Source organism: Anastrepha ludens, chromosome 2 (assembly GCF_028408465.1).
Source record: "Anastrepha ludens isolate Willacy chromosome 2, idAnaLude1.1, whole genome shotgun sequence".
In the NCBI taxonomy this organism is placed as follows: domain Eukaryota; kingdom Metazoa; phylum Arthropoda; class Insecta; order Diptera; family Tephritidae; genus Anastrepha; species Anastrepha ludens.
In genome coordinates, this window is record NC_071498.1 from 163,329,719 (window position 1) to 163,355,771 (window position 26,053).

The following is a 26,053-nucleotide window of genomic DNA, read 5'->3' on the forward strand; positions in this document are numbered from 1 at the left end:
TGACTAAATTTTAATCATTTTTTATCCAGATAACAAAAAGTTCAACACAAGCGCATTAGTCATCAGTTGAACGAAAAAGTATAGATTTTTAGGAAAATTGGTGCAATATTGCTTGCATAAAACTGGAACTTACAATGCATAAAAGTAGACCCTTGATATATAAAAGACTTAAGACACGAACCTGCTTCTCTCTGTCATTTCATGGCCTTAAATCCGCACTAAGCTAAAATATTTAATACATAATGATTTAAAACAATAAAAATAAAAGCTGAATCAAAAATAAAAATATATAAACATAAATATGTAGAAGTTGAACTTCACCAAGGCAATTAGAGTAGCTATTAAGCATCACTGAACCCTGAAAAGTAAACCCCAACAAAGTGAGAATAACAAAAACTAAAATATTATTTGCGCCAAACTGAAAATGTACTTTGAACTCTTGGAAAATTTTTATTCAAAATGTGCTTGTCATGCTGACAGTATAGAGGGCAGTTCTTGCCTTTGTAGAATACTAAGCGCCAGCAATTTTCACTAAACTAGTAATTAAATCCAACAACAAATATTACTCAAACTCTTTAGTGCAAAAGTATTTCTAAATGCTGCTAATATTTTTGTTTTTGTAGATAAGGCACGTTGACTGGCAGAAAATATGGCTAGCAATTTAAGTAATTGGGCACATTAAAATGATATCTAGCAGACGTAAAGGAGCAAGTCATTGACATACCGACTCAAATGGACTTTGATTTGATTCAGCGCAATTTTGCCAAATATTTGAATTTTTTTTGTTTTTTGTTTTCTTTTCTTGTTTAAAAAGTCAAAGGTGTGCGTAACTCGCGCACGGCATTAAAGTGATATTTATTTATTCTTGAATAAAAAAAATAATTAAACCACAACAAAATATTAGTAAGATTTGACAATATTGCAAAATATGCTCAACAACAACTTCCTATGCTTAATACGAGTATTAATAGCATAGCCGTCATCAGCCTAATGAATACGTCAATTGCCGCTTGTATTCATGTAATTATAAATAATAATAGCAACGCCAAAAAAAGTTAAAATTCGTCCTCAAATGTATCACCCACATCAATGGCGCGCTCATCCCGGCTCAAAGTCATGCGAATGACGCTGCAAAGCGTTTCAATGGCGCCGCTACACTCATTCAACTGCTTCACGCTCTTGTGGTTGCTGGCAGCGTTACGTGTGTATGTATAGTATGTATGTATATACCTACAGTAGTATCATTGATTTTGCGGTTGTCATTGCTACTCACTGCTTTGTGGCGCTGGCTGACTGTGATTTTTCCATGTTGACAAGCGTAATAATCATTTAATTTGCTGTCACTGCAGATGCTTTTGTTTAGGCAAAATGTGACGAATAAGTCAAGTAACTCAGTGCTTAAATGCTTGTGTTTATTATTTATGTTGTGCGATTTTATGGGGAGTAAGTTGTTGTATTGATGTCAAAGAATGAAAATTAATTTGTGACATGTCACCTTCATTGCTTGTAAACTGACTTTTATTTTTTATTTTTTCCATGGATATAAGCGGCAGGCTAATCACCAACCCTGTCAGAAATCTAGTAGATTAACGTAACCAACGCAAGACAAATGGCTTGTGGAGGCCCTATGCTCCCGAGAGGAGTGAACAAGGAAAAAAAAGACAATAAATAAATAAGTGTGAGAAGAATTGTATGGACAAGGTGGTGCAAAATTAATCATCCAAATTTGGTTTTTGAATAACTTTTTTTACTAAATAAGAGAAAAATTAATTTCGAGTAATTGGAATTGCTTGTCTGTTTAACTACTGCAGCTGTCTAGTTCACAAATATCAAATATGATTGACGTTTCAAAAATTAAAAGTCTTCCTATAGGGTGATGAATTTTACGCCACCTTGTATCGAGTGCATCGAAATCAATAACTATTGTTTGATAGCTGAGAATGGCGAACTGTATTGACATTTCTGTTCAATAAGGCTTGGCAAGCCATCATGAATCGCGAACGTAAGAAGAACGCTTGCTAATTGTGAAGATTTACTCTGAAAAAAATAAAATAAAATAAATCTGTTCACCAAGTTTATAGAGCGAAATGTTGAAGAAGACGCCGTAAAATCGATTTATCTAAAAAAGAGGCAAACATGCTTTTAATTTGCCCTAAACCTCTCACATTGGATCTGTGGCCACATTAACGAACTTATTAGACAGTGGGAGAAGCAGAAATTCGAGGAATACTGGCGAAATTCTAGCTGTTAGCGATAAGCCAACAATTCCTAACGCCAGACAGAGGAATTTTTGATAAACTACTTTCGCTCAGCAGAGTAGACTTAAGACCCCTAACTGGTAACTTTACACGTCGATTGGCCGTCATGCTCAACTTGATGGCCTTTGTCCTTCGACTACGTGGAAAATTTTACGTAAGAATCGTGGCAGACTTGCCCATAAAATGCAGCTCGTGCAAAAATTGGAGCCAAATGACCAACGTTTCCGTCGCATTTATGCTGAGCTCTATCATAGATTTATCAATTAAATTCATTTCAAAGCAGTCAAAAATTGGACTGTTGAAATGCACCATGCAACTCGCAGCCATGAAATTATCTATCAGAATATTAACAAAAAAATTAATTCCAACAATATTTCCGTTCCGTATTATTATTTTAAGTTATCAAGCTCTTAAAAAAACACCCGATATTAACTGTTCCTACCTGTTCTTTTTTTTTTTTTTTTGTGAATCTTGTTGAACTCGTGAAACAAAAAGTAGAAATAGTGGGTTTCTAAATCTGTTATTTAATATGGAGATAGTTGTGTGACTAAGTTATCGATATACATACTCAACCTTATAAATCACATATTGTAACTAAATAAAATTTTGCTTCTAAGCAAAGTAACGATGATGTACTACTATAAAAAATGTTCGTGCTACCCGGCTAATTTTCGGTGAAGGCAGTTTTAGTTAGTAACAATTTTTTTTTTTTGTATGATTCCCCCTTTTGCGCTAAGAGACTTTCAATGGAACTCACTATGTACTTATAATCGTCCAAGATTCATCAACTTTCGCACACTTGCTCGCAGATGTGATTTCTAGTCCATTTATTCTAACCGATCTTAATCTTGATGATGTTCCCTCTTAAGTATCAAAGGCCAATAGGCTGCTTTTGTTTAAAAACCCCCTATAAAGAAGATTACAAATTTAATGAGCCATTTCTATACCTATGCCAAGATTTTAACCCTAAATCCAGCATGTTTGATATATTATAATGAGGGAATTCGGCACCGTGAACTGAAATGTCTATTTTATCTCCTTCGTGGATTCAGAAGATTTCTCTGAGCACAACTTTCTTAAAATATTTTAGTGAGTTTTATTTCCTCCTCCGGTAAAATATGTTTAACCAGGTGTTTGTTCTATGCATCAGTGCTAGACATGATGACAACACATGTTTGGCGGTTTCATCTTCCTCACTACAGAACCTGCAAGTTCTGAATATTTCCAAGCATAGTAGTATATTTCCAAGATATATATATACTATATATATGTATATATCTATATCCTGGAAATATATATATATATATATATATATCTTGCCGCAGTTCCTATGTGGAACATAGAGCCTCACATTCCCAGGTTAGTAAAATGATAATTCAATCTACAACACCCTGTTAGAAGTCCTGTGATGGCCTTTGCTACAACTGAATTGGTTTTTGTGGCTAAGAAAACGATGCATTTCTCTCTCAATAAATGATTGACGCTGTCGTACCTGAAACTTTTTGTATGTAACTTAACAATTTTAGATCAATGCACCTAACAAACTTCTAACATTCTTGGCCCAGCCGTAGAACAAAATGATTTGTACGCACCCTCTTACGCGGAAAATGGTTAATCTTGGATTTATTATTAATATAATATAATCCTTAATCTCAGTAACACAATCTTTAACAATAGTTGTTACTTATGAAAGATCTGTATATCTACACTTCAAGACTTCCTCCAGATGGGGTTTTATAAAAATTCAAACTTTTTTCGAAGGCTTTATTTGAACAACCACTTAAAAAGTGCATTTTTTCTTCAAGTAAATTTTCTTTTCTGCCATTATCTTAAGTATTTTATTTATACAATAGTAGCCCTTGTCGGAAAATCAAATAGATTAACGAAACCAACGGAATACGAGTCTTGTCGAGGCCCTATGCTCCCGAGAGGAGTAATCAAGAAAAAAATACAATAGTTAATTACAGCATACATTTAAAGCAAAGCATCACCAGCTGCTAGACTTCACTTAAATAAATTATTTTATTTAAACAAAATTTTTGAAAAAGTTCATGTAGTATATATGATTTGTGGGACATGTTGTCAAAAGAAACGAATCTTTATGCAGAAGGATATCGGAAAACCAGCAGTATAATAAAATAAAATTACTCATGGAGTCCTTTCCTGTAAGTTCCGATGAGATAAGAGGTATTTTTGCCCTTAGTGTCATTTTGTCACAAGTGAGAAAGTCTCAGGTGCAATGAGACTTTCAAGAGATTAGTAGGCAATTCCCATTTTATGCATTTTAGCAATCTTAGAGAAACTGAAACTACTAATAACAGAATAAGGAAAGTACGAACAGTACTAACTTATTTGAATAATAAATTCCGACAACTATGTACACCAAAATATGATGTAGCTGTTGAGGAATTTCTCATGAAATATAATGAATGTGTGAGTTATATACAGTTTAATCCATCTAAAAGAGCTCGATTTGGAATAAAATTTTATTGCATATATAATTTTTTTTCTTTTTACTAATCTAACCACATGCAAAACAGCAAAAGTTATGTGTACAACTAACGACAAAAAACTGACTACATTCGTACTTACGCTATCGCGAAAGGACTGCAGAACTAATATATCACAGGTACGCTGACAGTTTATAATCTATTGGCTGCATACGCGTACAAGATAGGGATTGCTAACACGGACAAATGCAGGAAATGCAGAGAGGAAGTTGAGGAAACTTTAGAACACCTTCTGTGCGTTTGTCCGGCATAAATAAAAACGCGTTAAAATGCCTGGGAGCCCCAATGTTTGAGGGTCTGGAGGACGTCTAAAAAGCGGATCTCCCAGCTCTGCTTAGATTCTGCAAAAGCGCTGACATCCTACATGGTATCGCTAGGGACCAAAAGGTCTATGCGTGGCTTGTTGCAAGCCAGGCTAATCTAACCTAACCTAACCTAAATTTTTTTTATTTTCAAATTTTGTATTCCTAATACTTTCTATTTTGTCCAGGCATTTTTCTTTAGTTTCATAGTTGCTTGAAGAAAGAAATTACATTTTTTTTTGTTCGTTTTGGTCATTATTTTATAAATATGTTTTACTAACCATGAAATAAAATGCATATTTGTATAAATATATTCATTAAAATTAAAATATTTTAGGTTTATTTTCTGCTAACACCCCACTGAGTTGCAACAAAATGAAATAGTCCGCAAGCTTTACTACCTAATATAACCATAAAAGATTCTTTTTTTATAATACTTTATAATACACCGGCTACCGGGCTAGTTGCTAGTAAATATTTATAATTCTATTTCATATAAATTTCATAAAATAAAATAAAATAAAATAAAATAAATTGTAAGGCAAGGGGTTAAGTATCAACGACGACTTTTCTGGTAACCCTGTAAATGAAATCGTCAAGTCAATATTATAAAAAAGTGATCAATTTAGATACTTTGCCTTTTTTTTATTGTTTTTTCTTTTTACTGTTATTGTAATGATATTGTCCTTGGTTTTGAAAGCCCTTCTATCAACTGTAATCACCTCAAAAGAAATAAATCTGAATCTTCTTAACATGTCAGGGAACTTCCACAGAGTTTTATTATGTTGGGTTCCTGGGTATGAGCGATATGTGAGAAATGGAATGGCTAGCTAAATCATTTATCTAAAAAAGAGGCAAAAAATACATACTGGCGAAATTCTAGCTGTTAGCGACAAGCAAGCAATTCCTAACTCCAGCCAGAGGAATTTTTGATAAGCAACTTTTGCTAAGCAGAGTAGACTGGTAACTGGTAACTTTAAAGACCAATGTAGCCTGAGATATCACTTAAATATTGTAAAATTGGTTTCTCTGAGATCGTCATCTATCCATTCTGTGAATTTGACATTGAAAATTTAGAACAATTCTATGGAATGTCCTGCATTAGGCAGAAAAAGGCTACAGAACCCTGGGGGTATTGCCGTGCATTCATATAAATTGTGGAGCAAACCTCAGAATTTGCTAAAAGTAAAAAAAAGTCGTAAACTATAGGACACTTTAGAAGATCTTGCACGTTATATCTCTTTTGGTCGCAGTGCTCAGTAGCCTAATAATAAAAATGTTGGTGCTTTGTATAACTGGCCGTTCCCCGATCTGAATGGCAGCCCAAAACTAAATTTTCTTATTCTTACACAAATTTGAAAAAAAAAATTATTTCGAGACATTTCCTAAATAACAATTCTGCTTAAATGGCGTTTAAAGTTGACTTCCAAAATGCCCATTTGGCACTTCTTTTCTTTAATTGGTCAACCGTGGCTAACCAACTTCACCCTTTTCAGCGCAGAGTTGGTCTCCTTCCTTTTTCCACTACGACCAACAGCTCAAACCGCATGAAATAACTTCGGTTAATATGCAGCTTATGATTGGATTACACAATATTTTTGACTCATTACCGCTTAATACCCCAACAGTTTTATTATTTATTTATTACTATTTTTTTTTAACCTTTGCATATCGCAGAATCTTTCAGCGCAACCACAATGCTGGACAGACGCCAACTTGCCACTTAGCCAGCCAATTAGACGGCAATAAGACTCGTAGTTCCTTGAACGCATTCGAAAAACTTTTTCACAACTCACTGTTGTGTTGATGTATGACAAAACAAAAACGTTGTTGCCGAGTTCTTTGCCATTTGCTGATGTGTAACAATTTTTTTTTTTGGTTTGACTGGTTAAAGTGCACAAAGTACTCGAAGGTGTTTGTGTTTGCTGCGTTTCTAGTTCGCTGTGCTTCTAGTTACGTCCTTCAAAAGAATGTTGTTAAATTGCATGTTCACACCTTTTTTTCTTACTCATATACCGTTAGTACCACCAGCAAGAAATAATGCAATTTAGCTGCGTCACTTCAGAATTAAATGGGAATGTCGAAATGGTTTTTTTATACCCGTGCGCATTAGTGCACTAAGGTATTCAAATTTTGTTCACATAACGGTTGTTTTCAAGAGTATAACGGAGTCTAGAAAGGCATATGTAAGTGCATAGCAAAATCTTAAGAAAGACGGGAGTCATTGATTGGGTTTTATATTCAAGTGAAATGGAGGTAATTTCACGAAAGTCGTCCTGCGACATCAATGGCGGTGCTTCTAGAACCCGCATCTCTTCACATTTATACCCATTCCCAAGCGAAAAGGGCTATCCTAAAAACAACCGAGGCCACTATTCGCTCAACAAACCTCTGAGATCACAACCCCGCTATATATATTCAGTTTTGTCAAATTCTTCAAGACGGAACTGAGTAGCTGGAAAAAGACTTGGGAAGCGTTTTCAAAAACTTACAAGATAAGCCAGAATATGATAACATAGACGGATCGCTCACCAAACTGGTGCTGAAATGGCTTTATAAGTTCAATAGCAGATACGTATCCTTCCTGGGCTCATCCGTGTCCTGACTTCCAGGGCTCATAATAGCAAATAAATTAAACATGAAAGGAGCGATTTTAGGTGCGGAAAATCTTAGGCCAGAATAGCCAGATACGATTCCCATGTATTTCAGGGGTCTTAGGAATTGCAAGGAACGAAATAGCAGATGAATGAGCCATGAAATATACGACCTCCCTCCCCTTTCTCCTCTCTTATTCTGCAAGTAGAGGAAAGATTAAGAAAAACGTATTAGGAAAATCTACCGAGCTTATCGCAATCAAAATCAATGTTAGATAACATCAAACTAACCCGATTTAAAGATTATATGAAATTAAGTAAAAATAATTTAGAGTCTTCATAAAAATTCTAACAAGGCATCGTTGATTGCATCATCACCTTACTAACATTGGCATAAACTCCAATGGAACTTGCAGGTTTTGTAGGCAGAAAGATGAAACCCCCAAACATGTGCTGACGATACCCAGCGCTGATGCATAGGCGAGACAAATTTGGGCTAAGAGAAATATTTTGAACCCACGAAGGGGATACAATAGATCATTCAGGTTACCGTGCTAAATTCTCTCATAGTAATAATAAAAATGTTCATGCAATTTAGGCCAAATTGAAGATACTTAATTAACTTACCTAAGTATATAAAGACGTTTTTTCAAAGAATGCTGAAAAATTCGTTTGATTTAAAAAAAAAGGCTGATAGCATGAAAAGAGCTACGATTATTAAAAAATGCATCGAAAAATGCTTTTCCTTAAGTGAATGTGTTTTTATTTAAGCGTACTTTATCAAACGGCAGGAAACTAGAAACTCACATTATATTACTTAAATCGATTTTGATTGCAAAGGCACTGCGAACTTCCGCTGAATGTATAATTCTTATATATTTTTTAAAATTCTTATATTCTTATGTATATCTTCATACAACCTCATTTTGGCACTCCGTTAGTAAATAAAAAAAGTACCCAACTATCCAACATAGAATAGAAATTTTGATTTCAGTTCGACCGATTCTACAGTCACAGTCATTAAGGTGTTATATACAGTTGGAAGGCCGAAAAAAAGCGAATTTTCCAGAATTTTTTCTGAGAAAACTTTTAAATTTGTTGATTTAAAATTTTGTACACATATTATGTTATCTTTTAACTCTATTGTAAGACTTAGTATTATTCAAAATATTTATTTGGAAAGGAGTTACAGCTGATCCTGATCGGGAGCTCCTCTCAAAAAAGATGTTTTGCGGTGACCTCTGAATTGGATCCTATGAAATTAAAAACAAAACAGATTTCATTAAAGTAATATTAGATCTAGTAAATAACCGAAGGAATAAGCAAAATAAATTTTTTGACAAAATTACGGTTTCTCAAAGAAAAAAAAACTGATTTTTGTCCAAAATTTCGGTCTCAAATTTTTTATAAAAAAATATTTATCGGTAAAAACCTTCAATTAATTACAACAAAATATATTTAAGAAGCTCGCCGTAAAATTTGAGACTAATCGGTTTAGCCGTTTTCGAGTAATGTTGGTACCCGACCGCTCCGGCCCTGTACTTTCATGCACTCTGAAACGCCTTTTCAAATTTGTGTGTAACTTCGAAAATATTCACCGGAACGATATTAAATTTTCTGTGGTTATTCTTAAATATCCTCCTCTAGTTTCTTGGGTCGAAAATATCGAATTTTTTTTTTTTCATAAATCACATTTACAACATGTGTTAAAAGTATGTGCTGAAGGATTTTTCGATATTCGAAGTGGCTCACAAGTTACGGCCTTGAACGGAGCAGGTATACTTAGCGCGCTCAACGCTATAAATCACATGCGCGAACTTTGAAACGCGTTTTTCTCGAAACACTATTTTTCAAAATAGTGACCACGATATTTCAAAAACTACTGAACAGATCTTGTTCAAATATATACCTCATCTTTAATATATTATAAGCCAGCGATTGAACTAGGATTATCATGATTGCTTCGATAGATTTTTTCCTATGAGCGAAAAAATTAAGAAAAAATAAGTAAAAAATAGAATTTAATTTTCAAAAGTGTATACAAAAATTAATTTTTGTAATTAAGAATTCATTCTAGTTCAATCGCTAGTCTTAAATATGAACATTAAAATGTCGTTTGGTTTTTCGATTTCAGATAAGCCAAACAGCCGCAATCTTGGTCACCGTCAAGCACCTCTTTTACTTTATGTCTTCTTGTCGGCCACTATAACTTTTATTCTATTATATATTTTGTCTTCAAAAAATTTGTAAAGCTCATTTAAATGTTACTAAAGATTATGTGAATAAGTTCGTGCGGTTTTTTTTCGAAATTTGAAACTTTATTGACGTAAAATGGTTACAAATTTAATATTCAAAATATTGTCCATCGCTTACTACTACTTTTTCCCATCTTTCTGGCAATTCACGGATTCCCTTTGTGAAAAATTCGGTCGGTTTTGCCGCAATCCACGAATCGATCAATTTTTTGACTTCATCGTAATTACGGAAGTGCTGGTCAGCCAGGCCATGTTGCATCGATCGGAAGAGATAGTAATCGGATGGCGCAAGGTCTGGACTATACGGCGGGTGGGGTAGGACATCCCATTTGAGCGTTTCTAAGTATGTTTTGACCACTTGTGCAACATGTGGCCGAGCATTGTCATGTTGCAAAATAACTTTGTCGTGTCTATCGGCGTATTGCGGCCGTTTTTCTCGCAGTGCTCGGCTCAAACGCATCAATTGTCGTCGGTAGACATCCCCCGTAATCGTTTCATTCGGTTTCAGTAGCTCATAATACACAACACCCAGCTGGTCCCACCAGATACACAGCATAACCTTCAGGCCATGAATATTCTGCGCCGACGTCGATGTTGAAGCATGGCCAGGGTATCCATACGTTGCCCGACGTTTTGGATTGTCGTAATGGACCCACTTTTCATCGCCAGTCACAATTCGATGCAAAAAACCCTTTCTTTTGTGCCGTTGAAGCAGTTGTTCGCATGCCATAAAACGGCGTTCAACGTCTCTTGGCTTCAATTCATACGGCACCCAATGGCCTACCTTTCGGATCATTCCCATGGCTTTTAAACGTTTGGAAATGGTTGATTGATCAACTCCCAAAGTTTTTGCAACCTCTTCTTGCGTTTGAGCCGGATCTTGATCGAGCAATTCCTCCAATTCGGTATCCATGAACTTTGGCGGCGCACCCTCGCGTTCTTCGTCTTCCAAGCCAAAATCACCACTTTTAAAGCGTGCAAACCACTTCTGGCACGTTCGCTCAGATAGAGCATGCTCACCATAAACTTCCACCAAGATACGATGACTTTCGGCTGCTTTTTTCTTCATATTAAAATAATGAAGAAGAATTCCCCGCAAAAACACATTATTTGGCACGAAATTCGACATTTTCAAGTGTGGTAAAAATATTGTTGTTTACGCTTCAAATAAAAAACTTATACTGACGTTTGTGCCTTACGACAGTAGCTCTCCAATGAATGTTTGGAAATGTGGATCGATGGAATAATAATCAAGTTACGCCATCTGTTGTAAAACCGCACGAACTTATTCATAGTCCTATTATTTTGATCGTTTGCCCGTTAAAAATTATTGAAAAACCCGAAAAAAAACAGACGAGAAACTAGAGGACCCCCTTAAGAAAAAAACAATCGATTTTTTGAGAATTCTAACTGCAAATTCTGCTCCTTAAGAAAAACATTAACTGAGATTACTTAAAACATATGCGAAAATTATTAGTATTGCTATGAGATAAATTGCTAAAGGTTAAAATATTAATAAATATGAAATAAGTTCTGTTCAAAATATTCCCGGAATCTGCGAAGAAAAGCGAGGTCGTTTTTAAAACACTATTCAGGTTCTCTTACAAGTTCTCTATATTAGTCTTAGTACGATTTCTACGGATGATAAGTTGAGTCGTGAAAATAAAAAAGTTGCGCCGCGTCATGTCAGCTGAATGCGGAGGCTGTGAAATGATACCAACTTTATTTTCTTTTAAATTGTTGCGGTCAATATGAAAAGTGTGAGCCTTTGATTATGGTTCTTCACCACCCACCTATTGCCTCTCAAAAATTGCAGCCCTTTTTACACGAATTTTCTCTCTCAAACGCTTCAGTGCGCTCACACACTCAGTTCGTCTTATTTACTTTTTGAACTGGTGAAAGAAATTCAACGTAGACCTCTACGCGGTAATTAAAGAAAACAGTCATTAAAACCTTCCACACTAGACATTTTGTTAGAAATTCTAATTTAGAAATTTGAAATTTTGATGAATATTTGTTGATTTTCTTTTTAATTTTCAATTTAATTCATTTATATAGTCACATACCAATGCTCCCACTACCAGCAACACACACTTCTTTACTCATTCTCTCCATACCTCTCGTACTTATATTCTCACATCTCTTCTTCACGTTTCTTAATTTGCTCCCTTATTAACTGATCTTTAACATTATCTAAACCAATCTCTTCTTACGTAACAACAACAACGTTTTGCACTCTCTCCCACTATTAGTTTTAAAGCTCTTCCTTGTTAACTTAGTTGCAAGAATTGTGTAATATTTGAATGAATTAATAAAGTTACCGCCAAAAGGAACGGATCATTATTATATACTTGCTGTGGATGAACGAACTACATTAGAGTGACAAAAATTAACCGCTTAAGGGGTAACACCACTGTAGAAATTTCAAAAAATTAATTTTTTTTTATAAGCTTAAAAAATTCTTTGAACCTTTAACATACAGAACAAAAAGTTTTATACGTTACCGAAGTTTATTTCATAAATATTTTAAGCTTTTAACCAAGCGTTTCCAAACTTTAAACGCGTTTTTCTCAAAACACGTTTTCTGAAATTGGCACGCAGCATAACTCAAACAATTTTAAATATTTTTAATCAGGTTTTTCACTACGTCTGTACAATAACCTTCTTAAGAGAAGAGCGTAGGGGATTTTCGATAGATTAATTTAAACGATTGTTATAATTATTTAAGTGCCGTTTTTTTAGTCCAAAATAGAGTTTTTTCCTTCAAATGTTTGCTAATTCCACAAAAATAAATATTTTTTAAATCCCCTACGTGTTTCTCTAGCTATTCTTATCTAGATTAAGAAAAAAAATGTTTCTTTGTTCCAGATTAAAATTTGCACCCTCTGTGCTGCGTGCCGCGGAGCTCCTTCAAGAGAAACCACATTACAAAAATGTCTCCAATGCCGCCATTTTGTAAAAATTTTCGATCAAGCTTTGTAGTTTTGTATTTTAGTATATAAGTAATAACTTCCCAAATCAGAGTGATTGTTTTCCCTTTCCTTCTATACAAAAAAATTCTTTAAAAATCGTGTTTATTTTACACGTGTACAGTGGTGTTACCCCTTAATGCATTTGAACGAACAGCGCTCGCGTGCCGCGAACATACTCTAACGAACGTACTCAACCCGAATGCTGCTCGCATGTTTCGACATGTTTGTGTTACACATGAACGAATCGTGCTGACAAATCGCTACTTGTCATTTGTTATTTCTATTTTTAAATATTTAATATAAACTTTTTAAATACAAAATTAAAATAAAAAACTGATGTTTTTGGATACATTTCTGTGAAAAAAACCCCAGCGTCAAATGGTTAAATCAGAAACAAATGAATTGTCAAAACCTGTGAGTAAGTCCCTGTGTCATATTTATTTAAAGCACTTTATAGGAAATTTAAAAGCATATCTTAAGGCTTTTAAGGTTTTTTACAAGAAGTATTGAAGCATATCTTCAGAATTAAATGGCATATTTTAATCACTTGAAATACATTTTTAAGATCATATTTTGGGGTGCCCCGTTTATCACCAGGCTCAATTAAAACTTTGATAACATTTTGACCCAAAAAAGACTTTCTTTAGCGATAGCACTGCGAAGTTATTTTCTTCAAGAAATTTAGACTTCTCGGTAATGGCCGCGCTTGAACTCATCTCTTCCCAAAAATTTTATGTATAACACCGAATCGTGCGTTATAGGAATATCATTCCAAAAATTAATTTGGAGTAGGATTCCTCTAACCTTTTCTATATTTTCTTTAGTCGCAAAGGTGGATGGGCAAGTCAAAGCCTCAACCATAGTACGGCCCCCTTTAAACTCTTGGTATCACTCGTATACTTGTAGGTATTTCCAACAGTGCCGAGATACCGTCGACTACCGTAAACATTTTAAATGCTTCCGCACATACTTATTTTTGTATTAAAAGCACATGACTTCAGAACGAGCCATTTGGTCAACGAAATTCGATTTAGTGAAATTCGCAGCATACATCAACGAGTGCTTCGCTTACAAAGGTCCTAGCCAAACACTCTCCAATAGGCTACGCTCAAAAGTGGCATACAATGAACAAAAAAATATACCAACCTTCAAGTAAATATGAAATTCTGATTACGTTTTGAATAGAATGGATGATTAGGACTATGAACCACCATAACCCTTCTGCGGGGTAAATAACGACTTTAAAAGTGTCTTTCTACATGAGCGGAAACAATGAGGTCTAATCGAGTACTGGAGAGCCCAAATGGTCATCCGGCAATAAAAAAGATGTATAAAAGTAGAGGCAATCCTAAACCACAGCAGAAATGGCATAAAACTTTACACTGTACTATTAAAAGGACATTGTAAGCTTAATTACCACATGAAAAAAAATTAGTGTGGTTGAAAATGATTCTTATAAACTCTGTAAAGAGGCACAAGAAACAGCAAAACAAATTCTTTGCGACTGCCTAGAAGTGGCATGACGTAGACTAAATTACATGGGAATTCGAATTATAGATACAAACCTCCAGAAATTAAGCCTTAAGAAATAAAGGATTTATTAATAGCATAAAACTGTTTGAGTAGACTACATGGCTGCACAATATATATTTTCAGGTCTCAGGTCGCAAATAGCCATTTATTATAATGACTATGACTTTAGCACTGAAAATGTGCACTGGGTTTGTAAGTTTAGACACTTTTTATTTCTTTATTGATCAGCTTAAGCTGCGTCACCCGAGCAGCACTTGGAGACTTTCAGTTGGTTTATTAATAAGTTCATGTGCAATTCATTTTTTTTATTAATTAAGTAAGTGAGTGCTATTATAATGAAGTGTTTTTATGATATAATATTTTATAGCTTTTACGGCATAAAGACAGTCACCACAGTGTGCAACGTAAAGCATTTATTGAATTATTTAAAAAAACTATTAACGCTTACATTACAGGTAGTGTTTTATTTGATTTATTTAAAAATAATAAATAAACAGCATTTTCTATTGAGTGCTAATATTATTATCTGGGGGGCATTTAAATAAAATATTTATTACACCAACTGTTATACCATTATTTGGAATGACCTGAGTCATCGGGTCATATAGGTACTTCGAAGTAGAATACATATGTGGAAAAAATATTTTTTTTTATAAATATTTTTTTTATTATCATATTTTTTTATTATTATATTTATGTGTATGTATATATAAAATTTTTTTTATATTACTTTTTGAGGCCACTCTTAAAATGCGCAAATAATTCCGATTCACACTCATTTTCAAGAGCACCGTCAGTGACAATCAAAGAAGATATAGAGGAGTAACGGTGCTTGCTAATATGACTCATTAAGTGAATCAGTGATAAAAAAGTGTATTTCCAAGGTGAACATGAATTGACGAATTCTGCTCAAAAAGTGTTCATCACAAGGCGCATTAAGCAGGTAGCAGCTGTAGAGTAGAAACAACAAGAGTAATGGATTTTGTGTTTGCTTTTGGTCCCTAGAAATTCAAAATCTATAAAAAAAGCTTGGCCGTTAGAGTAACTTAAACAAAATTTCGGGATTTATAGACCAATTAAAGGGGAAAAATTAAACTCACAACTCTACAGCTGCTTCCTGTGCAATGTGCCTTGCTTCATCATAAGTTTTTGATATACTCAACATCACCTCGATATACAAATGTAATTCTCAATTTTAAAAATTCTTTAGTAAAACTTTTAACACCTTTTCTTTTAATTATTTTGGCTAATTTTTTAACAAAATAAATTTTGTGTTTATTTGTAATTTTTTTTTCTATTTTTTAAAATTCTTTAATAAAAATAACACCTTTTCTTGTAGTACAATGGTCTCCTGGCCTAGTGCATGGTCTTGTCCAACCCCCCACAAATCCAAAAAAATCTAACACCTTTTCTTATAATTATTTCGTCTAATTTTTTTAAGAAAATTATATTAGAAAAAACTTAAGAAACTTACAACTGAAAAGCGCAAAAAACACTAAGCCTTTATAAAGATGGACATAATTTGCTTCACGCACGAGAAAAACAAAAACAAGTTTATGCAAAAAAGCAGACGAAGCGACTTAAAATAATACCTTTGAGAATTTGATAGAAAAATTCTAAAAAAATCATAAGATAATCCAATAAAATTGATGCAAAAAAATTGCTATGCGTTGCTACAAGAAAGCCTGGACGCCGCAGCTTTATATGCAACAAGTTGAGAGTAGAAGAAAATCATGAACGAGTGATACACAAATTCTCTTACATTAGCCATTTTAATATGAAAAATATGGATTTTTTTTGAATTTTGATGCATTGTTTTATGCCCGGGTTTGAATTTCCAGATATGAAGCACTAAATGATATAAAATGTTTTTAGCGGTCACCTCTCGGCAAACAATGTCAAGGTCCGAGTAAATTTCCACAAAAGCTCCTCATAGAAAAACCATTTGCGGTACGGAGGCAATATAAAATGGCTTAAAGTTGAGGTTAAGTTATGTAGATGTTTAAATGATGTGAGGATGTCTCTCGGCTTTAAATACCATTTTGGAAGGCAAATTGAATGCTTCTGTTTATAAAAAAGTCCCACAAGGAACGATAACCCCTGAAAGAAAACGCCTAATATGGTCGCACTTCATATTCCAAAAGATTAATACGTCAGTCTTAATAAAAAATAATTATTATTATTTGTTAGGAAAAATATATAGAGTGAAAACCAAAAAGTTGCCATTGAAGGAAACGAAAAAGCAGATGAACTGGCAAGTATGAGATCTGCCATGAATAACATTCTTGCAGAATCGGTATTCACACCACTGGGTGCAATCAAAAATGCAATACCCTCAAGATATCTACGAATTTCGGATTGTATAAGTAGATGGAGGGATCACACAACATGCAAAGTTAGCAGAACTTTCTGGCCCACCTACAACCACAAGCCAACGTCAACAACGACAAATATGAAACGAAGTGATGCCTGCAGACTCACGGCAGTGATAACTGACTACTTTTCATAAACAACCTTATGAAGCTTCCCAATCGCACATACTGTATATAGTCGTGAAGGAATAACAGTATAATTTGTTGGTAGCAAGGATGTGGCTGATGAATCACCACTTCAACCAACCAGAGGATATCTTTTTTTTGGATTTTTATATGTGTATGGTGGCGCAAAATTAATCATCGGGCGATTTAAAATTTTTGCAAATGACGTCATATACCAATCATATTTCACATTTGTGAACTTGACAGCTGCAGCATTTAAAGAGAAAAGCATTGGAGCGCTAACAGGTCAAAGTAAAGATTTTCATCACTCAGAGTCATAAATTTTTTTTATTTAGTAAAAAGTTATTAAAAAATGAATTGGATGATTAATTTTGCGCCATCGTGGAGACTTGTATATTGCACATTAATTTTTTTTTATTTAATAAAAAGTTATTAAAAAATGAGATTGGATGATTAATTTTGCGCCATCGTGGAGATTTGTATATTGCACATTAATTTTTTTTATTTAGTAAAAATTTATATTACTAAAAAAATAATTTGGATGATTAATTTTGCGCCACCGTGAAAACTTGTATTTTGCCCATCCATTTTTTTTATTTACTAAAAATTTACTAAAAAATTAAATTGGAGGATGAAATTTTGATATTGCGCCACCATGGAAACTTGTATTTTGCACATACTGCATATACATATGTAAAATCAGGGTGACCCATTTATTCTTAACACAAAAAATTATCGAATGGTATCAAATCGCTGCTTCTACACTGCCAATTGCCATCATCGTTACAGCTGATTATTCGATTTTATTGCTTGCCCAATTTTTTCAAGCGAAAATCTACATATTGTGAAATATTTTAGCCATAAACTAATTTTCTGCCACATCACGGATGTTATTTTAGTTGTCAACAAAAGTTGTATAAAAAGAACAGATAGTTCAAATTTTAAATGCTATTTAAACATACTTATACATACATACCTATATACATACAAAAGTAACCAGTTCGGGTTAGCCAATAAGCCAGCAAAATGAAATGAACAGCGAAACTATCACAAGCAGAATAAATACAGGCTGACAGTTAATTATCATTAATTATCATTCTTAATTGTGGCTGTTGGTTCGAAATTTGTGGGTCCGTGTCCAAATACGAGTTGTCACATATTCAAAACCAAACTGAAAGGAAAAGTGTTTTTTATAGAGGTTTTATACAAATAAATTTTCCCAAAAAAAAACAAAATTCCAGCAGTTCAGTTATAGTATCAAACTGACGCGCATTCCATCTTTATTTGGGGAAAAAATCACAGCACATGTCACAAATTTTTGGATAAGTGCAACTTGAGCCAGTCAAGGTTGTATGTGTCACACAGTCTATTATGATTGACCCCAAAGTCGGAAGTAAAAAACTTCTATTCTAAGTCTAAATTACCACTCACTTTTTAAGCCTTTTTCACGTTCGGGCGAGTGTATGTGCGACCATTTGCTTAGCGATCACTTCACTTTGGTGTTAAATACTTAGTTATAGAACTAGTTTTATGTGTACACACATACTTATAAATATATGTAAATATGAGCTTGCACAATATTTGTAATAAATATTGAGAGCTGTGTCGTCAATAACTTTATTTGATTTTTATGTCTATAAAAGCTTTTATGGTAAGCAAATGAGTTTAAGAAAACAAGTTATTTATTAGTTTTATTTTCAGTTTAACACTCTATTTATAAATATTTATATATAGCTTAAGATTGGAAACAGGAAATGTGACAAATCGGCGGAAATGGTGCTGACGAATTCTTTAGTATTTATAAGTTTCTATGTATGCAAAAAACCAGCTGCTTGTAAGGTAATTCTTAAAAGTTATTATTTAAATGAGTTTAATAAACTAACACCGTAACGTGCTGGGCCAAATTAGACAAAAATTAAGTAACTTTAGTAGCTGTTAAAACATTTGATAAGGCAAAGTTCAATAAACTCCAACAGTTGATGCGTCTGTCCTTTGTTAGATAAGACCAATTAGAGGCACTAAGGAAATCTACTTCCATCCGCTCGTTTGGTATTTTCGTGGCGCAGGGCGGCCAGTTATTTTATTGGCACAGAAATATGAAAGAAATATTTACATGAAAGGTTTCCAATAACAGGTGTTATTAATTTTTAATGGCCGGAATTGGATGGTATTGATCTGGACAACGTTTATTTTCAACAAGACGGCGCTACGTGTCACAACGAAACCATTGATCTTTTACGGGAAAAGTCTCCGCACCGCATTATCTCTCGAAAAGGTGATCACAATTGGCCACGGAGATCTTGTGATTTAACACCTTGTGACTTTTTTCTTTGGGGCCACGTGAAAGATTTGACCCTCTCAACAGCCCAGGGTCGATTCAAGACCACAAAGATGGAGTTCGTAAGGCTACCGAGGAGCCACTTTGCAATTCGGTTATGGAAAGTTTCATAAAAAGATTATTGTCTTGTAAGCGTGGTCGTGGTGGTCATTTGCCTGATGTTATTTTCCACTATTAACGGCATACCTCCCTCTTTATAATGAAATAAACACCCGATCATTCATATCAAAAAATAGCATTTTTCTTTGAATATCAAAATAACACCTATGTTTGGAAAACCCTATATACCATATAAGGTGGCTGTAAATTAATCATGCAATTTTGTTTTTAAATAAATTTTTTACCGAATAACAAAAAATAATTTTGAGTGATGGAGATCTTTATTGTGACCTTTACGCGCTTCATTGCTTGCCTCTGTTTGTATACTGCAGCTGTTTAGTTTGCATTTGCAAATTTTATATTCTTCGCTAAAATTATAAATCTTCTGATAGGCTGATTAATTTTGCGCCACCCTGTATGTGGATAAGTAATTGGCGCACACAATTTGTGGTTTATCGCTTGGTGTTGCTCCAAAAATGCAAGGCCTTTTAGTTTTTTGCTGCCTCAAATCGGTAGATACAAGGTGGCGCAAAATTAATCATCCAGTTTTGTTTTTGAATAAATTTTTTACTAAATAAAATAAACGATTTTGAAAGATAATTTTTATTTTTACCTTCACGCACTCCATCATGAAAGATGGCGTAATGAAGAAGAGATAAGCACAATCTTAATGCACTGATTTCAGTTATTACGGGGCACTGCCTAATCGGTAGGCACGTACAGAAAATGGGTGTGCAAACACATGACTTCTGCAGAAGTTGTCTAGACGAGGAAGAGGAAGAGGTGCGGGATCGTCGCACCTTCTGTGTCACCGTCCTGCTCTATCCAGACGTAGACTCGCCATTTTGAGTGGGCCTTCCTTGAATGAATTGGAAGATCTCGACTCTGTCGAAATTAAGGATCTTACAAAATTTTTGAAAAATACACATTCGTTTTAGGAGGGATAAGGGCTAGTTCCCCACGCGGCATCACAATGGGCCATCAGCCTGAGTGGGTCCCACAGTGGACAACCGCTTCAACTTAACCTCACCTAGCTAACCAGTGAATGAAGAAATTACTATTTAGTGCATTTTTTCAACTCCTCCGTCATGAGTTTCCATTGATGATATTGACAATTATGACTGACTTAATTGCCAGCACTCATCTTATCAGCTTTAGAAAAGCAAAGATGCTTTTAAAGGTTAAAATCATGAAGCGCAAAATTGCATTGCGTAAGCCAAGTTTTTGCATAGCTCGCTAAATTTAGAGATGGAATCTACTACAAGCCAGCCATCAGCCGTATGGTGGTGGAGCAAAACTACAGCCAACAGTAGTGAACTGTGGGCTAGCAACAAAATATGATTTTATTCCAGTTACTTTTTTCAATTTCAATTGTTTTAAAGAAATTTTCTAACAAAGCGTAGCTTTAGCTAATATTAAATCGCCGAGAACTTTTCAGCTTCTTTTTTCTCAGTTCTCAGCCATTGAAATCGCATGCCAAGCGTTTAACTTTACTAAAGGGTGACTTCCTGCAACGGTAATCGCGCGACTGTTTAAGCTGCTTAAACTTTTATTAAACTACTGAATTTCTCACAATTAAAAAATCATTTACTCCAGCACGCAAATAAATGCCGGGTGGCGATTAAGTTGCCTTAGTTTTTTGTAAATATTTTCATATATTAAATTTATTAATATGCATATAAATTTTTGTAAATATATTTTTCCAAGTATTCGCATGCAAATATACTCGTGGCACTTTGTCAGAGTTGATATTAAATAATTGTGTCGTAATGTGATATTAAATAAGAGATAAATTTATTTCCCAGCAGAAATCATTCCATGCAATTAAAAGAGTTTAGAATTGTATGAGCTAATCGAAGCATGAAAGCTGCATGAGATAAATGGGAAATGAAATGAGAAAAAATAAATGCATTCTTAGCATATTGCACAGTGATCGGAGGGACAATGAATTACGCAAAAAAAAGCATATTCTGAAATTGTGATAAATTAGCTGGAATAAGAATGGAGGAATTATGCAAAAATTATCAACTAATTCAGAACTGATTAGTGTCTTCTTTGGTATCCGCTGAGCAAATATTATGCTGCTACAATGAGCTACAAAATAAAATTTATTGACTTCGAGAACTTAAATAATTCTGAATTTTGATGAGATGTGGTATTGACATATGGCATGGATGATAGAATACCAGGTTGCCGATGAATTGACCAACCATGCATCAGCGGTTCACCCACAAGGGCTAGAGCCAATAATTGGAATCAGTTCCACTGGAATCATGAATCGGATCAGTGATGATATATGTATATATATACATATATAATTGGCGCGTGCACCCTTTTTGTTTGTTTGGCCGAACTCCTCCTCCTATATGTGGTGTGCGTCTTGATGTTGTTCCACAAATGGAGGGACCTACAGTTTCAAGCCGACTCCGAACGGCAGATATTTTTATGAGGAGCTTTTTCATGGCAGGAATCCACTCGGAGGTTTGCCATTGACTGATCGGATCAGCGAATATGTATGCAATTTACATAAAGAGTTATTGGCCCGTATAGAACGCTGCAGAACTGCAAAGTGTTTTCTGACAAGTCCGAACAGAAAACTGTCAAACTTTCTACTAAAACTTGGAAGGAAAAACGTTCGGTTGATGGTCGGTATTATTACAAGACACAACCCGTGAGCTCAGCAAATGGCAACCATTGGAATCATTGAGGACCCAATGTGCCTGTCGTGCTTGGAGGAGACGGATAGCACTGAGCACTTTCTCTGTTAGTGTCCTGCCTTTGCTAGAGCACGGCTACGAGTTTTGGGTTCCGATGTCGTCGGACTGTTTGGGGCGTTTTTTTTGTGCCTACTTTTTGGAGCTTATTTCCGTTTCTTGGCTAGTGCTTGTGCGTTCTATAAAGTGCTATCCATTCCGGCGTCGGATTTATTGGTATGGCCTTGCGGTAATTTGTGCCTTTGCTGCGGACCTGGAATCGCTGCGTTTGTGCGGGTAATAAACGCTCGGAGTAGTGCGCGTTGTTGCCACGGTTTGTGTCCAGCGTTTACCTACACTGGTCGACCCTTCTCCTTTTTTTGTAAATTTTGTCTATTTGTATTCTCTGCAAATGTTGTGAATTTATTTAGATACATATTCTTTCTCTCTCGGTTCTCTCCCTCTTTCTTTGTCTGCCTTGAAAGTTCCACATCTGTTATGTGTACCACGCTATAAGCACTTTTTTTATTTAATATATATCTATACTTTCATATATTTACATTATACATATATATTTATATTTAGTAAAAAAATATTAATTTTTTTATTTATTTTTTAATCAAATTACTTTCGTTTCTAATAAAAAATTCTTTCTTCCCTCGTTTCAGGCCCAATTCGTGCTCTGCATTGTGCATACTACGCGCGCCCTCATCAGCTCCCAATGCCAATTCTCGAAATTCATCTCATCCCTGCTGCTGCTGAATGCCTCTATTTTCTTCTGCCTCTTCATGAACTTCTACATGGCCAGCTACAAAAAACTGCAAGACCAAAAAATGAGCATTGCCGCCAAGGCGAATGGTGTGACGTCAGCGCAAAATAACTGCGCGTTAGCGTCAAAGAAAATTATGGAAATGAATAACAACACCATGGATACAATGGATGCGATTGGCTTGTTGGCGTTGAAGGAAAAACTGAACTAAACGAAATCGAAATGGAAGAAAGCACACTTTAAGTTGCATAATTGTATATAAATCAACATACAGACATGGGTATATACAATAGACTACCGTTGCATGCAACTGCTTATTGGCCATAAGTAGTAGAAAAGTAAAATTCAATTTTTTTTTATGCTATAAAAACAAAAAAGGGTGAATCAAAGTACATAGAAATGAACGAAATTATGCTCGTAATTCTTAAAGAAAAAAAAAACAAATCAAACTGCACCAGAAAAATATTAAATTGTAAATTTTCGCATCTCATACGAGTGTGAACAAGAATATGGGGCCAGCTACAAGAAAAACGAATTAAAGGATATGCAAGAAAGTTGAATTGTCTCAAGATTAAGTTTTTCAGTGCCACAGCTTAACTGTGTTGAGTTCGCAAACTAAGTTTCACCACTTGCACTGAAAAACTGGCCTCGGCACTGCCTAAAGTTATATAATTAGGAATTGCTGGAAAGTTTGCGTTCACGACAGAATGTGGCGCGTCCTTGTGACAGATCATTAGGTGGCAAATATAAAATCTAGCAGTGCTAGTTGAACGTCCTTGCTGCGAAATTCAACTTACTAAAAATTTTTTATCTACTACATATTTTGACTCAAAAAAAAAAAAAAAAAATCAATCATACACTTCTGTTAGGTGTTTAGCCGCGCTCCTCCTCCCATTTTTGGTGTGCGTCTTGATGTTGTTCCACTCAAAGCTGCTGCTTAAATCTTGATAAAAAAAATCCTTTTAAAAACTTTTCCATTTTTCGCAGCTTTTTCAGCCCCATATTTTCACATTTTAGAAACTGAAAGATAAAATCAAATTCATATTTAAGTATATAAATGTGTACAAAATATTTTATAAAAATTCAGTTCAACAAAAAATGTGCAATACCTGCCAGCTTTTAGCCTTAAATACCTAAAAAGAAATAAGAAAAAATGCCGCACTTAAGAAAATCGGAATTTTCGTATTGATTGATTGATTGATTATCTAAAAAAAATGCTGTCGAAGTGCCATAGCTTAAGTATTTTGTTTTACTTTCAAGTAATGGACTACATTTCGCCGATATTTTCGTTTAGTTTCAACCAAGGCGCATTCATTAAAGGTGGTAGCGCTAGACCAACAACAATATTTTGTACGTTTGATTGTCAAAGCAAAGTATTGAGAAACTAGAAAACAAATAATGAATTCGCCTTGATTCATTCGGACACGGCGAAAGAAAAAAGAACAAATCAGCTGATTTGTCGATACCACCTTTAATAGATTCGTCTTGGTTTCAACGATTGATTCCTTTGATTTGCCAATTTCACTTACCTGTCTGTATGCCTATATGTCTGTATTTTTGTTTTGTTTTTTAATTTTTAGATTTTTTTTTTTTTACTTTTTAATTTTCTACATAGCCAGCTAAGTTACAACTAATAATTGTCTCACGTGTAGTACAATGAAACTTTATTTTTATTTTTATTTTTACTTTTTAATTTAGTTTTACATACAAGCAATTTCCTTAGTAGATGCGAGAGGTGTAGTGCATGAAGTGAATTTGCGAACAGTCTAAATAGTATAGTAATTTACTAAACCGCATAACAAAGATGTGACTTCAAACTTAATAAACTGCAGCAAGCGCTATTGTTAACGGTGAAAAATACTCAAATTAGTATAACAAAATTTGTACCTAAAAGATGCCTTAGTGAGATCAATGCTTTGCCTGCACGTAGTAAAAATGAATGTACATATGTGGCAGCATGGCAGCATGCCTAAGATGTTGCCTAGTTTTAGGTGCGCTATTATTTATTGAATTGAAATTTCTATAATTTAGAATTTCTATTGGCATTTAATAGCAAGAGCTTGTTTTTTTGGATGTATTTCATGTACATTTTAGCCATTTGAAGTTTTTTCTATATTATTTGCCTTTGCCTTAAACCAAAAACCGTTAAATATAATTTTTTTAATAACAACTTGTAAGCACACAAAATACACACACACACACACCCTTACACTTTTACACACACATTTTCGCCTCAAAAGCGGAAATTTTGCAAACATTTGCAGAGAATTTGCGAAAATCACAAAATGGGTCAATTTTTACGATCTGCCTTAGCCTTAGCCTTAGCCATTGTTTATAGTTAAATCTATGTATGTATATCTTTGATACATATTTATGTAATAATTATCATAGCAATCGTGTTTGTATGTGAACTCCAAGCTAATAATAACTAATTTTTATTAGTTGCGTAAAACTATGTAGTAAAAAACAAAAAGTTGTGTATTTTATTCTTATTTCGGTTGATAATTAAATTGATTAGAGTGTTGAAGATGTTGAGCGATGAGAATGTGAAAGTTGTGACGACAAGTTGTTGCTCTAAATTATTTGAATTATCGATGTTTTTTTAATTGTTTTTTGTATGTATGCCTTTTAAAAATATGTAATATTGTTAATAGTACTCTTAGTTGATATTCTTAATACAAAAAAAGTAAGCAATACTGTTGATTATTTCTTTTTATGTAAATATAAAAATTTTACTGTATTTACTTATTTACGAAATGATTACTTTTACGTAAGTGCTTAGTTTATTTCATAAAACTAGTCTTAAACGAAATTACCTAAAAATGTATGGATAATTTTGTCTTATCAATTCCATTCTGTACTGTACTTTTTATGGAATAACGAAAATAAAATATGCGAAATATCTTTTATTAAAAATTGCTGTTTATTTTGTTTTTGTTGTATTTGAATAGCTTAAGCTTTTTTGTAAGTATTGCACTTTTTCAAATATATTCATCATCATCTTTTGGCTCTACAGCTCTTTGTGAGCTTTGGCCTGCTGCACGTGGGACCTCCATACGTCTCGAACGCTTGCGACTTTTTCCCAGTGCGTTATCCTAAGTTTCTTGATGTCGTCCTCTAGTTCGTCGGTCCATCTTGTGCTCGGCCTTCCTCTTGCTCTAGTGTTGAACGCTCTGGCTTCTACGATTTTCTTCTGCGCCCTCGTACCGTCCATTCTTGTAATGTGTCCCAG

The 26,053-nt window shown here is 34.3% G+C and overlaps 1 protein-coding gene across 1 annotated transcript in view; it reads left to right on the forward strand.

Annotated features, from left to right (window-relative positions):
* The window catches only part of LOC128855724 (elongation of very long chain fatty acids protein 7), a 91,829-nt gene extending 66,122 nt beyond the window's left edge, over positions 1-25,707 (forward strand). The window contains exon 6 of the mRNA XM_054090874.1: positions 22,721-25,707. Within this exon, the coding sequence (XP_053946849.1) occupies positions 22,721-23,032 (312 nt within the window). The 3' untranslated portion in view covers positions 23,033-25,707. The remainder of the gene's footprint in view (positions 1-22,720) is intronic.
* The last annotated feature ends 346 nt before the right edge of the window (positions 25,708-26,053 follow it).